Source organism: Lutra lutra, chromosome 4 (genome assembly GCF_902655055.1).
Source record: "Lutra lutra chromosome 4, mLutLut1.2, whole genome shotgun sequence".
Taxonomy (NCBI): Eukaryota; Metazoa; Chordata; class Mammalia; order Carnivora; family Mustelidae; genus Lutra; species Lutra lutra.
In genome coordinates, this window is record NC_062281.1 from 182,056,335 (window position 1) to 182,070,665 (window position 14,331).

Here is a 14,331-nt window from a genome sequence, read left to right on the forward strand (position 1 = left end):
TTATTGTGTTTGTCATTTTTGAGTGAGGTTTCGACTATGGGGTCTAAGTACGAGAAAAGGATTGTCCCCTGCCACTGTTCTGAATGAATCAAATCCACTTTCTCATGGTGTGAGGGAGGAGCATGGCCATTCGAGTTGGCTTTTGGTGCATATGGGGAATCTTTCTGTGGATGTTAAGAGGAACCATGTTTTCATAATTTGTAGAGGTAGTTCCCATTTTTAAATCACATATAGGGTATTATGCTAAGCAAAATAAGCCAGTCAGAGAAAGACAGTTATCCTATAATCTCAGTGATATGTGGAATTTGAGAAACAAGACAGAGAATCATAGGGAAAGAGGAAAAAATGAAACAAGAAACCAGAGAGGGAGAGAAACCTCTTAATCCTAGAAGTTTGTCTCTTAATAAGAGACTCTTAATCGCAAAAAATCTCAGAAAACAAACTGAGGGTTGCTGGAGTGGAGGGGGATGAGAGGGATGGGATTCCTGGGTGATGGACATTGGGGAAGGTATGTGCTATGGTGAGCACTGTGAATTGTGAAAGACTGATGAATCACAGACCTGTCTCCTGAAACAAATAATATATTATATGTTAATAATAAGAATAAGAAAAAATAGAAAATACTACAAAAAATTAAATCACATTTCAATGTTTATAGATACTCAGCTATATTATTCTGACTTTAATACTGAGGTTCTTAACATTTGCTTCTATGTGTGTGTATATATATATAAAAAAAAATATATATATATATATATATAATTTTATTTATTTATTTGACAGAGAGAGAGATCACAAGTAGGAAGCAGAGAGGGTGGGGGAAAGCAGGTCCCTGCTGAGCAGAGAGCCCGATGCGGGGCTCGATCCCAGGATCCTGAGACCATGACCCAAGCTGAAGGCAGTAGCTTAACTCAGGCGCCCTACTTACATACATATATATATATTTTTTTCCTCTTTTTAATTATGAGAATCTTTCTGGGAACAAAACTGAGATGTGGCTTTAACTGTTCTTAACTGAGGTTTATTTGAATTTTATTCAGAATTGTAGGATTAAAAGCATTGCTAAGGGGCACCTGGGTGGCTCAGTGGGTTAAGCTGCTGCCTTCGGCTCAGGTCATGATCTCAGAGTCCTGGGATCGAGTCCCGCATCGGGCTCTCTGCTCAGCAGGGAGCCTGCTTCCTCCTGTCTCTCTGCCTGCCTCTCTGCCTGCTTGTGATCTCTCTCTGTCAAATAAATAAATAAAAAATCTTAAAAAAAAAAAAAAAGGCATTGCTAAGGCTGTTTTGTTTAGTATTCTCATACATAGATAGTCCTAAATTTTTTTTTAATGATAATTTTTTTTTAAAGATTTTATTTATCTGACAGAGATCACAAGTAGGCAAGAGGCTTTAACCCACTAAGCCACCCAGGGACCCCTAAACAATAACTTTTAAAATTTAAAATTCTAAAAAGAGGGGTGCCTGGGTTAAAGTGCTGGGGCGGGGGGAGAGGGAAAGGGAGAGAATTCCAAGCAGGTTCTGTATGCAGCCCAACGCAGGGCTCAATCTCAAAACCCTGAGAGTATGACCTGAGCTGAAACCAAGAAGCAGTTGCTTAACTGACTGAGCCACCCAGGTGTCCCTCCCTGAACACTTCTTTTTTTCCCTTAAAGATTTTATTTATTTATTTGACCGAGATCACAAGTAGGCAGAGAGGCAGGCAGAGAGAGAAGGGGAAGCAAGCTAAGCTCCCTGCTGAGCAGAGAACCCGATTTGGGGCTCGATCCCAGGACCCTGAGATCATGACCTGAGCCGAAGGCAGAGGCTTAACCCACTGAGCTACCCAGGCACCCCCTTCCCTGAACATTTTAAAATCCAATATTTTTTTATCACGATTTTAAGTAGCTACAAATAATGCGATTTCTGACATAAATAGTGAAACTGTAACATCACTCTTTTAAGAGAGTCCAGATGAAATTAGTAACACAGTATCAACTTCTCAAGAGACACTTGTGGATGGGTCTTTAGAGCAGGACGTTTTTAACCCTTAACCTTTCTCCCACGCTAGTATTTATGTTATAACTCACTATATGGGATTTTGTTCTAATGGACTATACTTAAGATCTCTGTAACCTGGGGCACCTGGGTGGCTCAGTGGTTTGGGCCTCTGCCTTCGGCTCAGGTCGTGATCTCGGGGTCCTGGGATCGAGTCCCGCATCGGGCTCTCTGCTCATCAGGGAGCCTGCTTCCCTCTCTCTCTCTCTCTGCCTGCTTGTGATCTCTCTCTGTCAAATAAACAAATAAAATCTTAAAAAAAAAAAAAAAGATCTCTGTAACCATAAATCTCTAAATAATTCAAAAGTTCTTTTGGATTGAACTTTGTAATTTTTTTTAAAGGTTTTATTTATCTGATGAGACACAGAAAGCAAGGGAACATAAGTAGGTGGAATGGGAGTGGGAAAGAGAGAAGCAGGCTTCCTGCTGAACAGGGGATACGATGCAGGGTTCCATCCCAGGACCCTGGGATCATGACCCGAACTAAAGGCAGACACCCAATGACTAAGCCACCCAGGCACCCCTACATTGAGCTTTTATTTTTTTTTTATTTTTATTTTTTTTTTTTAAAGATTTTATTTATTTGTCAGAGAGAGAGAGAGAGCGAGCACAGGCAGACAGAGCGGCAGGCAGAGGCAGAGGGAGAAGGAGAAGCAGGCTCCCCACAGAACAAGGAGCCGGATGTGGGACTCGATCCCAGGACTCTGGGATCATGACCTGAGCCGAAGGCAGCGGCTTAACCAACTGAGCCACCCAGGCGTCCCTACATTGAGCTTTTAAAAAAAAAAAATTATAAGTATCACCACATAATCGATCAGTATCAGTATGTTAACAAATATCTGAATGGAACAAAGCAAAATTTTCTTGTAAACATCTCTTCTAATTACATGGCTAAAACTTTATTAATCTGTGGGTGAGAGGTTATATCTTTCTTTCGGATCTGGGAGGATAACTGAGAAAGGAGAGGCAGAAACCACGAGTGGAACCACAGCATTGAGGTGGGTTGATTTTAGAAAAGAACATAGTGAATTGAAGATCTGGTCGTTGATTTCCCCAGAACTAAGCCTCGTCATCCCCTGGAAGGTTACCCTGGGATACTCAGCACCATTTTGAAGAACATGTTCATGTGATAAACTTGACCTGCAAAATACTTAATATTTCTACTTGCTACTGAATTCACAGCTAATCTTTATGCCTGTTAGCATTTTAATGAACATACTATTTTGTTAAATTTTTGTTTTTTTTCCAGTTAACATCCAGGGTTATATTATTTTAAGGTGCACAGTATAGCATTTCAAAACTTGGCATATAACACCCAGCGCTCCTCACACCAGTGAACTCCTCAACCCCCACCACCCATTTAACCCATCAGCCTGCCCTCCCCTCTCAGGGAGCCATCAGTTTGTGATAAAATAATCTGGATTTATTTTTAGAATCTAAGACCAACATTAAAATAAACTCATTGCAGTAAGGCCAGTTTTCTGCTTCTAGGTTTGTCTTTGTGAAAAATAGTACTTACCGTCTTTTTAAAAATGGAATGTGGCACACAAGGGGGGGAGGGTAGTAAATGTGTCTAAATATTCAGACATCCAAAGAGCATGCTGAATTTGTATGGCCTTTTAGTGTTTTTTAAGTTTTTTAAAAGATTTTATTTATTTAACAGAGAGAAAGACAGAGAGGGAACACAAGCAAGGGGAGTGGGAGAGGGAGAAGGAGGCTTCCCGCTGAGCAGGGAGCCCGATGTGAGGCTTGATCCCAAGACCCTGAGCCCCCCCCAGGCGCCCCTGCCTTTTAGTGTTTTAGATTTCTGTTACAGTACCTTCAGTGTGGGGGTGCCTCGTTGGATCAGTTAGTTGGGCATCTGACTCGTGATCTCAACTCAGGGTCATCAGTTAAAGTCTCGTGTTGGGCTCCACACTGGGTGTGGACCCACTTAAAAAATAAATTAAAAAATAATAAATGAATAAGTATCTTAAATGTGTATTGTGGGAGTTGTGTCCTGTGGCCCTCCCCCTTCCCCCTCCTGCAAAGCATGGACCGACAAAAGGCATTCTAATTTCGTTACCTTTCGTTTCTCCACCTCAGCAGAACCTTCTAAGTCCCAGACACGTAAACCCAAGTGTGGCAAAGGAACTCACTGTTCTCGAAATGCGTATATGTTGGTATATAGACTACAAACTCAAGAAAAACCCACCACAGCTGTTCAGGTACCAGGTGAGCCATTTTCCAAGAATCCATAAGGCAAACACTGTAAAATAGCATGCTTACAGGTCAATGACAGGAAATTACTGCTTTTGTCAAGATGGGTTCGTTGCATATGGTAAATGTTGGTAAAAGTAGATATAGTCACAGATTTGCTTTAAAGTAGTGAGTTTTGGGGCATCTGGGTAGCTCAGTTGGTTTAGCATCTGACTCGATTTCAGCTCGGGTCTTGATCTCAGGGTCATGAGTTGGAACCCCACATTGGGCTCCATGCTGGGCATGGAACCTACTTAAGAAAATAAAAATAAAATAATGAGTTTTGGGGGCACCTGTCTGGCTTAGTTGATGTTGTGTTGTGGGTTTGAACCCTACGTTGGGTGTAGAAATGATTTAAATATTTGTTTATTTGAGATATCATTGCATGGGCCGGGGGTGTCCACTCATGAAAGGCGGAAGGACGGGGGAGAGAATCTTAAAGCAGACTCCTTGCTGAGCGAGAAGCTCAGTCTCATAACCCATGAGGTCATGACCTAAGCTGAAACCAGGAGGCACACGCTTAACCAACTATGCCACTCAGGCACCCCAAAAATGAATTCTTTAAGAAAAAAAAGTGGTGAGTTTTCAAAATAAAGGAGCCCTTAACAGAACGATTTCACTGACCCCTCCCCTCGCAAAGAAAAGCAAAAACAGTTTAAATTCTATAGGTAAGCAAAGCATTATTTATTTATAAAAAGAATTTATTTATTTGACAGACAGATCATAAGCAGGCAGAGAGGCAGGTGGGGGAGGGCGGGGAAGCCGGCTCCCCGCTGAGCAGAGCCTGATGCAGGGCTCCATACCAGGACCCTGAGATCGTGACCTGAGCCGAAGGCAGAGGCCCAACCCACTGAGCCCTCCAGGCACCCTGCAAAGCATTTAAAGAGCCATTTAGTTTTACTTGGTTTAAATCAGCCATTATGATTTACTTGGTTTAATTTGTAAAGCATACAAATATGTTTTAGCCACTTTTAATTAATTTTTATGGGTTGTTTTTTTAAAAGGAACAGTTGTAGGCTGCTTGGCTGACTCAGGTGGTAGGGCCTGCGACTCTTGATCTCCATGGTGATTTTGAGCCACACGATGGGCATAGAGCCTACTTAATTAAAAAAAGAAGAGTTGCTACCGGCCTGAGGGCCGTCCTCAGTTGTCATTTTATGTAATTCTGTCTGTGCTCTGTGGCATCCTCAGTTCTGAGTGGTATTTTCTGAGCCATTTGTTGGCTCCAGTTGGCTGGTGACATGCAGAACCAGGTCGGGCATCAGCCAGTATTATTCTAGTGGCTCCTGGAAGTTTTACTTTCGCCTTCAGGGTGGAGGTCTGTCCCAGGAAGGGAGACCTCAGGAGGAAGTTGCCACCAGAATCCTAGCCAGTATTTGGTATAATTCAGAGATCCGTGTGTTTCTTTGTGTTTGAAAACAGGAAAACATTATTTTTTTCTATTTTCTGTTTGGAAAGCCTTTCTTCAAGAGCTGGTAGATCGCGATAATTCCAAATTTGAGGAGTGGTGTATTGAAATGGCCGAGATGCGCAAGCAGAGTGTGGACAAAGGAAAAGCTAAACATGAAGAGGTTAAGGAGCTGTACCAAAGGTTACCTGCTGGAGCTGGTCTGTAAGATATTCTGGGACAGCCCTGTTGCCATGACGTGCCTTGTCTCTTTCATGTTCGCAGATGTATATGAACGAACCTGCCCCCAATCCTTTCCTATACCCTACTCGTGCCGCTGAAGCACTGCAGAATTACCGTGTAAACCAGCAGCAGTGTGATGTGTAGCATTCCTTAGAATTTTCGTTTATCATGTACTTTAAGAACGGGAAGCTCTTAATAAATTACAAGGTTTAGGTCAGCGCTCTGCGTATATATAAGTCTTACAGATGTTTCTGTTTTGTAAGATACTAATTTGTTCTTAACAAAAGATCTGATTGGGTAACTATGGAAGCAACTGACTATGTTGTTTCCTTGCACAGTGTGTGCCCTGGCCATATTAACCGGCATTCTTTTCTATGAATGCTGTTTTTATGATACTGGTAGACTGATCTGAAATTTAATATCAAATATTCTGCTAAGAATAGGAGAGCTTTCTGCTGACCCCTAATTTCTTAAGAATTATCCCACATGAGCCAGCTCATCCCTTTATTGTGTATGTTTAGTGCAAGTTTACCTAGTGCCTTAGAAAGAAAATCCCAACTTTTCCAGGCTACTGTGCCACCAGTAATGATATGCTGTCTTTGTCGTTTCATAGACAGAATTCCCCGTGCCCAGTTCCTGCGTAAAGGAGAGGCAATTCAATCCTAATTTTAGAAAATAAATACTCAAGCATAATTGTACTTGTGGTTTTGTCTTTTTCATATCTTAATTTTCTATTACTGATAGAACTTTAAACAAAAGTTGAATATAAATTGCTAAATCTGTAAGAATAGCTCTTAAAAGTTCTTTCTGAACTACATCTTATTTGATTCTGACCTTTCTTTGTAACCTGCTACTCTCACTCTGTCCCAAGGGTTGGGATGATTCTAAAGTGCTAGATTGACCTTATTTTACTGGAAATTATTTGGAAATGAGTATGATTCAAATCTCTAAATTTATTTAAAAGAGTTGAGACCTAGAAATCTATTTTTGAACTGTATTCCCCAGTTTCTTGCATTCACTGGACGAGAGAATGGGACTTACTGAATCTAAAGTAAAATGCCGTTTTTGAACCACTCTTTAAAACTGCTGCATCACCCAAAGATGGGATGTGTCAGGTTAACACTTGTGCTTAATACTTGGGCTTCTCTTGGCTGTTTTCATTTAGTCTAGAAGAACCTGTGCTTACGTTCTTAGAATATGGCTCTTTATCAGTACTTTTACAAATTATGAACTTTATGATTTTTTTTTTCCCATTTGCAGTAAACTTACATGGTAGAAAATCTGTGTTGTGCTAAAATGTTGAAAAATCCCAAAGCAGATGACCATGGTTTTGTGCTGCCAATCCAAGTCTTTGCTAAGCATTTTCTGAATCCTACCTGTGTTTGTAAACCTATTTAAAGAAGAGTCGCTTACCTAAAATACAAGCCTCATTGGGAACACAAACCCTTTTTATTAAAATAAATTACCTCTAAATAATCAAATTTTATCTCTAGGTGGAGTGTTCCAAATATTTTGGATGCCACAGTTTTTCCTGGCCTTTTTTTTTTTTTTAATAACTCCCCCAAAGAAAATGTCTAATGTTCAATCCAGCATTAAAAAAAAAAAAAGGAAGTAACTTTTAACCAAAATGTACGTTTTCCTTAGTAAATATTTTAACAAATGCTTTCCTGTTTGGCTAAATGCTGAGATTTTAAACACTGGTATCTCTACCTTGGCAAATAGAGGTCTCATTCCTTTTTGGTGGTTGATGACCTGTGCCTTTGAAAGTGTTGCTCAGGTGCTTTACTGGATCACAAGTCCTAGAGAACTTGCCGTGAGTCTTTTTCTAGAGCGGAAGCATCTGTAGTTTAAAAACTTTCCAGAAGCAAATCTGCCTTAACCTTGAGACTTGAGCTCGACCCTGATCCCAGGGATACTCTTGACAGAGATTGATACAGTTCTTTATAGTGACAGTGATTGAAAATGAGAGAAAGAGAGACCTATGACCACAGTTACTCTTCCTCCCACAGGTCCTCCAGCATACTAAAACTGGCACCCTGAATCTAGAAAATGGCCAGAATTAATAATACCGTATTACATCAGAATGCCCGGCCTGCTCTCTTCCTCCTCTTACTATAAAATCAGATATGATTTTTCTGATCTTCATATCTTACATTTAACTCATATGAAACTGCTCAAAACCAGAATATGCTTCACTTGGACATTTTCTGTGGGTCTCTGGTAGGGGATTGGAGCATGTTGTCTTGACAGACTGCCTTTGAGCCTCATTGTTGTATGGGTCAGGGGTATGGCCACCCTGGACCTTGAATCCTGTCAGACAGCCCTTGGGCAGGCGTGCTTTGTGCACATGCAGTTTTCCTGGATTGCTGTTCTGGTGAGGGTGAGATCCTTACTGCATTCTTCAGTTAGCCATAGCACGTGTCGTCTGCTCTTCTGGGAAATGAGAACACCCGCCAAATTATTCTGGAATGTGGCTCTGTGTCACAGTTGTGTTTTCCCTCCTTTGATGGCCTTTAGATCAATACAAATTTTAATCTATGTGACTGTATTTGGGAAAAGAAGAGATATGCTAAAACGTTCACTTTCCTTTCTTGGATAGAGATCATTTGTCTTTGCATTCTTAAGATACCCAGTGTACTCTGTCCCTGGCAGATTCAACATGATAAATGGCAAATAAAATTGGGAGGGATTTTAAATTTAATGAGCGGCACCATTATATATTGTAAAGTGCCACGACCATGTTATCTATACTGAATGTTAAGGTCTCCTCTTTATATATATTTTGTGAATGTATGATTAACTTTTCTATATCTCTTTTCTTCCAAAAAGCTCAAAATGCTTCACTTATCTTATCTTTTACATTCAACAACATCCCTGTGAGGTAGGTAGAAGGCAGGTATTATTACCTTCATTTTACAAATAAAAGACCTAAAGCATAGAGAGTTTAAGTGACTTGCTCAAGTTCAGTTCCTTGGTGGCAGAACTTGGATTAGACCTTGGTCTCAACTTGCAGTCATGAGCTCTTTCTCTGTAGCGGCATTAGGGATGACCAGTCAGAAGGCTCTTAGTTGACAATGTACAGTCTTAGCATAAATAAGGGATGCGACAATGCTGAGTTCTGTTTTTGTAAAAATTGAAATGTTTCAAACTAAACTGGAGATGGAAATTAGTTTTCTAGACCTGTAGTATAAAAGTGGTCAAAATGGGCTTTGAGTTGAATTGTCTATCCCCTCAGATCTCATCAGAAGTAGTACATAATACAAATACGTAAATTCAATCTCTGTATGTTTTCTTCTATGTTTTATGCTGGGACTCACTGGAGATCTTTGTAAGTAATCAAAGCTGGTCCTTTGTCTTTAATTTTGACTTTTAGGGAACTCGTGGACTCAGTTTTCCCAAACGAAAATTCAGTTTGAGGTGGTTTGGTTTTATCTTAATTTTTGCAACTTCAAAATCAGTAACAATTCAATTCTAGTGTACTTCATCCTGAAATTTGTTTAAAATAGCTTAGTTTTTTGAGATAATAACATAATAATGTAAGGAATAGCTCATGATATGGTTTGGGGTGGGGAAATCAAGTATGTTATAATTGACAGTGTCCTCTTGGATGAAGAAAAATTCAGTGGTTGAAACCAGGCTTTTATAAACCGTTATAGCTGATGAGGTTAATCTCTAACTTAAAACTCAGATGTTTCATTTTCAGTTCCACATGTATATCACATATTGGTGAAAAGTGTTCATGAAAATCATTTATGAAATAAACATGATAGGGAATAAGGTTATGTGATTTACGAGCTGGCGTGGAGCATGGCTTTGTAGTTAACCATGGTGGGTGTCCTGATCAGAGCTCTGCTGTGCTGTCAAGCAAGACACTTCTCTCTGTGGATGCCTCTTTTGTAGAATGTGGTTAATAATACCAGCCGATCTCATAGGGCCCTGTGCCAACTTGTCCCTATCGTGCACAGCTCCTTGAACCAGAAGAGGGGTAGTTAAATGGAGCTTTGTGTCGTGGTCCCCGAACATTTCCCCCGAACAGTGTTGCTTCTGATTCTGCTAACTTTGGACAGAGTTTGCATTGTCTTTTGAGGAAAACGAATGTATCACTTAGTCAAAAAACGGTAAAAATACATAGACTCTTTCCTTTCTTCCTCAGAGCCCTATGAATTTGTCTCTCTTGAGTGGCTGCAGAAGTGGTTGGATGAATCAACACCCACCAAGCCTATCGATAATCACGCTTGCCTGTGTTCCCATGACAAGCTTCACCCTGACAAGATCTCAATTATGAAGAGAATATCGGAATATGCAGCTGACATTTTCTATAGCCGATACGGGGGAGGACCAAGACTCACTGGTAATTCAGAGTGTCTTCTCTGCGTACGAAGTAATTCATGAAGTCCTCACCCTATGGTCTCTGATCATCTGACCCAGATTGTGCCAGCCGGTCCGAATGTTCTGTATACTTTGCAGAAAGGATTGGCTAAAGATAGAAGTTATGTAGCATTATACCTCACTTTTCATTGACAGAATTTCCTTCTGAGAAAACCATCTGGTAGTATTTTGTTACTTTGTTCAGTACTCTTCAGGTACTTGAATCTTGGTCTGGTTGATGGCACATCTACTTAGATGGTTACTTAGCATGCGAATGGAAGCTGCTTGATTCTGCTTTGACTATAGAGCTGTATATAACCACATAGTATCCGTAGTCTCTTTGCTTCTGGTTGTCTCTCCTCAAAACATTTTATTTTTACTGGCAGCATAAGCCCCACCTCCAACCTATGGTGAGTCTATGAAAACGAAATTGCTTGATCACCCTCCCTCCTTTTCCTAAATTAAATGCTGTTCTCTGAATGTGTACAACTTACTGCATAAAAACTGGCATTTAACTGCGTGGCCCAGGCCTTCTCTTGTAAACATCTGGAGTTTTGCTTTCTAAATTTGTTTTTGATTCATGATCAGTGAACTGAGCAGTGATAAGCTCTTTCAAAGAATCACATCTCATAGAATTCCTACAACTCTGAGTTTTTTGTTTTTTTTTTTTAATTATAATGTTAAACTCTAGTTAATTACATACATGTCTTTTTTGATACTTTTCAATGTAACACCTAAATTTTACATAAATATCATCAGTAAGCAGAATAATTTCTGTTCTATTTAACATTTTGGGTCTCACTGAAACATTTTTTGCATACAGTTTTACATATATCAGTATTATTTAATGGCTACTTAGAATCTGTGATAGCAACAATACACCAAAGTTTACTTATCCACTTACTAATCGTGGGATTTTTTTTCCCTGACTTAAAAGAATGGAATTGCTAGAAACATCTTTGTACGCAACTCTGAGTTTTAAACTGGCCTTTGGTGGGTTTTTTTCCCTGTTAGTGTTCTGTGCTTTGAAGTGTCCCAGTATTTCATACTGACATGAAGCTCTCAATTAACGTTATATAGGTCCCAGATATGTTGTCCCCCCCAACTTAGAGCCTCAATTATTTAACTCTAGTCTCATAAAATATGTGTCTAAACCTTGTAGAATACTCGATGGCATAGGCTATTTTAGCATATTACAACATTTCAGCTCTCATTGTTCTTTCTTTATGCAGGTACAAGTTTTGCTGTCTTGAAATCTGTACCACCTAAATAATTCAGGCCATAGATCAGCTTTCCCTATTGTCAAAACTTGTGACTTTGCTTTAGAATTCTGTGTTCTGTGAAGTCCTGACACTTTGCTCACAGGTAACATGTGCACGAACAGACTTCATTTGCTGTCCCTCTCTCCCACCTCTAGTGAAAGCCCTGTGTAAGGAGTGTGTGGTAGAACGCTGTCGTGTGTTGCGTCTGAAGAGCCAACTGAATGAAGATTATAAAACCGTGAATAATCTGCTGAAGGCAGCGGTCAAGGGGTATGTTACACAGCGTATACTGTTGACAGTAAACCGAAATAGTTGTAAGAGGGAACAACCAAATGGCATGTGACCTATAGACAATAGCAGTTAGGGTTTTTTGAAGAAAGAGGAGTAATGATGTGGATGACAGGGAGGTTAGACTGTGCAGTGATCGCCACTGTGGCTGCGATGAACAAAGGCGAGTCACCCAGCCTTTGTGACTGTATTCCATCCATCGGAAAGGTAGAAGCAGAGGTACGGATCTGAGGTCCAACCAGACCAAGGCGGTGTGTTAGTGCGTGTTCAGGTGTGGGGGTGTCCCTCTAGAGAGGCTGGAGTGTATTAAATGGTACCCAGAGGAGCATCCTTGGCGGAAAAACCCAGCACCACTCCCTAGCGGACCTCTGGGGGACCCAGGAACCAATAAACTCAGGTGGCATTTATTAATGGCGCTTATTATAGCTAGGTTTAACTTCTGTTCTGTATTTTCCAAATAAAGAGTAACCTAGTTTGCGGTTTTTGGTCATTCTCCAAATAGTCTCATGACTCCTTAGATGTGTGTATAGACATGGCTGTGTGTATGTGAGGACCTGTATGTATGCTTGAAGGCGCGGCTGTTACGTGTTTCGGGGTAGTAGTCAAGGGAAAGAAAGTAGCTCATTGGGTTGTGTTTGGCGTGAATGTAATTGAGGAAGCAGGTTAAGACTTGGGATAGAAACAGAATCTGAGATACCCGCATTTCAGTAGTAAAGAGTGAAAATGGCCACAACATGGGACTGGGTTAAAAATTGTGTGGATGGGGATGCCTGGGTGGCTCAGTCAGTTAAGCCGCTGCCTTTGGCTCCAGATCATGATCCCAGGGTCCTGGGATCGAGTCCCACATCAGGCTCCTCGCTCAGCAGGGAGCCTGCTTCTCTCTCTGCCTCTGCCTGCCTACTTGCGCTAGCTCTCTTCTCTCTCTCTGACAAATAAATACATAAAATCTTTAAAAAGATTGTGTGGATGGTAGCAAATTTCGAATGTTTGTAATTCATTTTCGTCCATGACCTTTACATGTAAAGGGGGAGGGCATTAGGAAATGTTACTTGCATGATTTCACATGGTCTCTCTTCCGCAGCAGTGATGGATTTTGGGTAGGGAAATCCTCCCTGCGCAGTTGGCGTCAGCTTGCTCTTGAACAACTAGATGAACAAGACGGTGACGTAGACCAAAGCAATGGGAAAATGAACGGCAACACCTTGAATAAAGGTAATGTGAAAAGTCTGTGTCGGTGGTCGTGGGCGGCACTGCAGAATTGCCACCTGTGCAATTTCAGGAGCCATTTTTAATAAACCAGAAGCACTCACATGTCTCAGAACAAATAAAAAGATTGTTTAAGTTATACTGAAATTGAGCAAGGGCTCAGCGGCTCATGCGAGGCATTCTGTGTACCCTGGCATCCTTTTTCCTCCTGGTCGCTCTAGTTAATCACAGGCAAAATTCTTTTTAATTCTGCTGCAGACTAAAATTTTTAAGAAAGGTGAGTCTGCTGCCAGTCGCATAGGATATTGTCAGCTCAGTATGTTTGGTTATAGATTATCTGCCCCATTTACAGGCTGCCTTTGGCAAATAAAGTGACCCTGTACTTCTGCATTTCTTCATCCAGGAGAGAAGGCAGCTTATGAATAGTATTTTCTTAAATTCTGCTGAGTTTTCTGAAGCTGTGCTTTCAAGTAGGAAATTATGTTAATATAGGTCAACCACTAAATTGAATTTTATAATCAGTGTTTTACAAGATACAAGGGGAATTAAGGCTCTAAAAATTATTTGTAGGTTTAAATTAGAAGCTAGTGGTTTGATCAGTGTGTTCAGGCACAATTAGTGACCCTCAAGCAGTTGTCTCACCTCATTCTCTTATCCACTTATTAAGATCACATACATAGATTTTTAAAAAATTATTTTTTCATATTCTTAGCCTTTTTACTGAAATATTCTTAATTTCTGAATATTCTGGCTCTTCCCATATCACTACCTTTTAATTTTTTTGTATATTTTATTTTAATAAATGGACTAGGATTATTTTTTTGAAGGAAGTTAACACAGTGTTATATTACTGTCAGGTGCACAACACAGTAATTCAGCAACTCTTACTTTATAAGACAATAAAAACCTCAAAGCCGCTATTTGTTTCAGGCTGTGATTTTTAATGTTTTTGGATTCGACCTTTTTTTCCCTTTTGGTTAAAAATAATCTGTACAATTCATGAACTTAACCTTAGTTTCAGTGTTATTGTTCTGTCATTTGAAAACTATTTTTAGTAGCATCATGTGACACAGTGTGTTAAATATTTACTTGGTGCTCTTTTAAACTTCTTTGTGTTAGTGGTCTTTTTTTTTTTTTTTTTTTTTTTTAAAGCTTTTAAGTAATCTCCGCACCTAACAGGGCTCAAAATCAAAACCCAGAGATCAAGTCACACACTCTAGCAACTGAGCCAGCCAGCCACCCGAGTGATTGTTCCTTTTAAGTAAAGTCAGATGCCAAAATAGGCAGTATCTTGATGTTGGCCTA

At 40.2% G+C, this 14,331-nt stretch overlaps 1 protein-coding gene across 7 annotated transcripts in view; it reads left to right on the forward strand.

Annotated features, from left to right (window-relative positions):
* The window catches only part of USP48 (ubiquitin specific peptidase 48), a 96,884-nt gene that overhangs the window by 45,467 nt on the left and 37,086 nt on the right, over positions 1 to 14,331 (forward strand). For 3 of the 7 annotated variants that reach the window (XM_047725129.1, XM_047725133.1, XM_047725135.1), the window contains 5 exons: positions 4,120 to 4,248; positions 5,731 to 5,880; positions 10,056 to 10,253; positions 11,688 to 11,802; positions 12,902 to 13,032. In XM_047725129.1, the coding sequence (XP_047581085.1) occupies positions 4,120 to 4,248; positions 5,731 to 5,880; positions 10,056 to 10,253; positions 11,688 to 11,802; positions 12,902 to 13,032 (723 nt within the window). The remainder of the gene's footprint in view (positions 1 to 4,119; positions 4,249 to 5,730; positions 5,881 to 10,055; positions 10,254 to 11,687; positions 11,803 to 12,901; positions 13,033 to 14,331) is intronic. The other 4 variants (XM_047725131.1, XM_047725134.1, XM_047725132.1 and 1 more) reach the window with 3 other exon arrangements.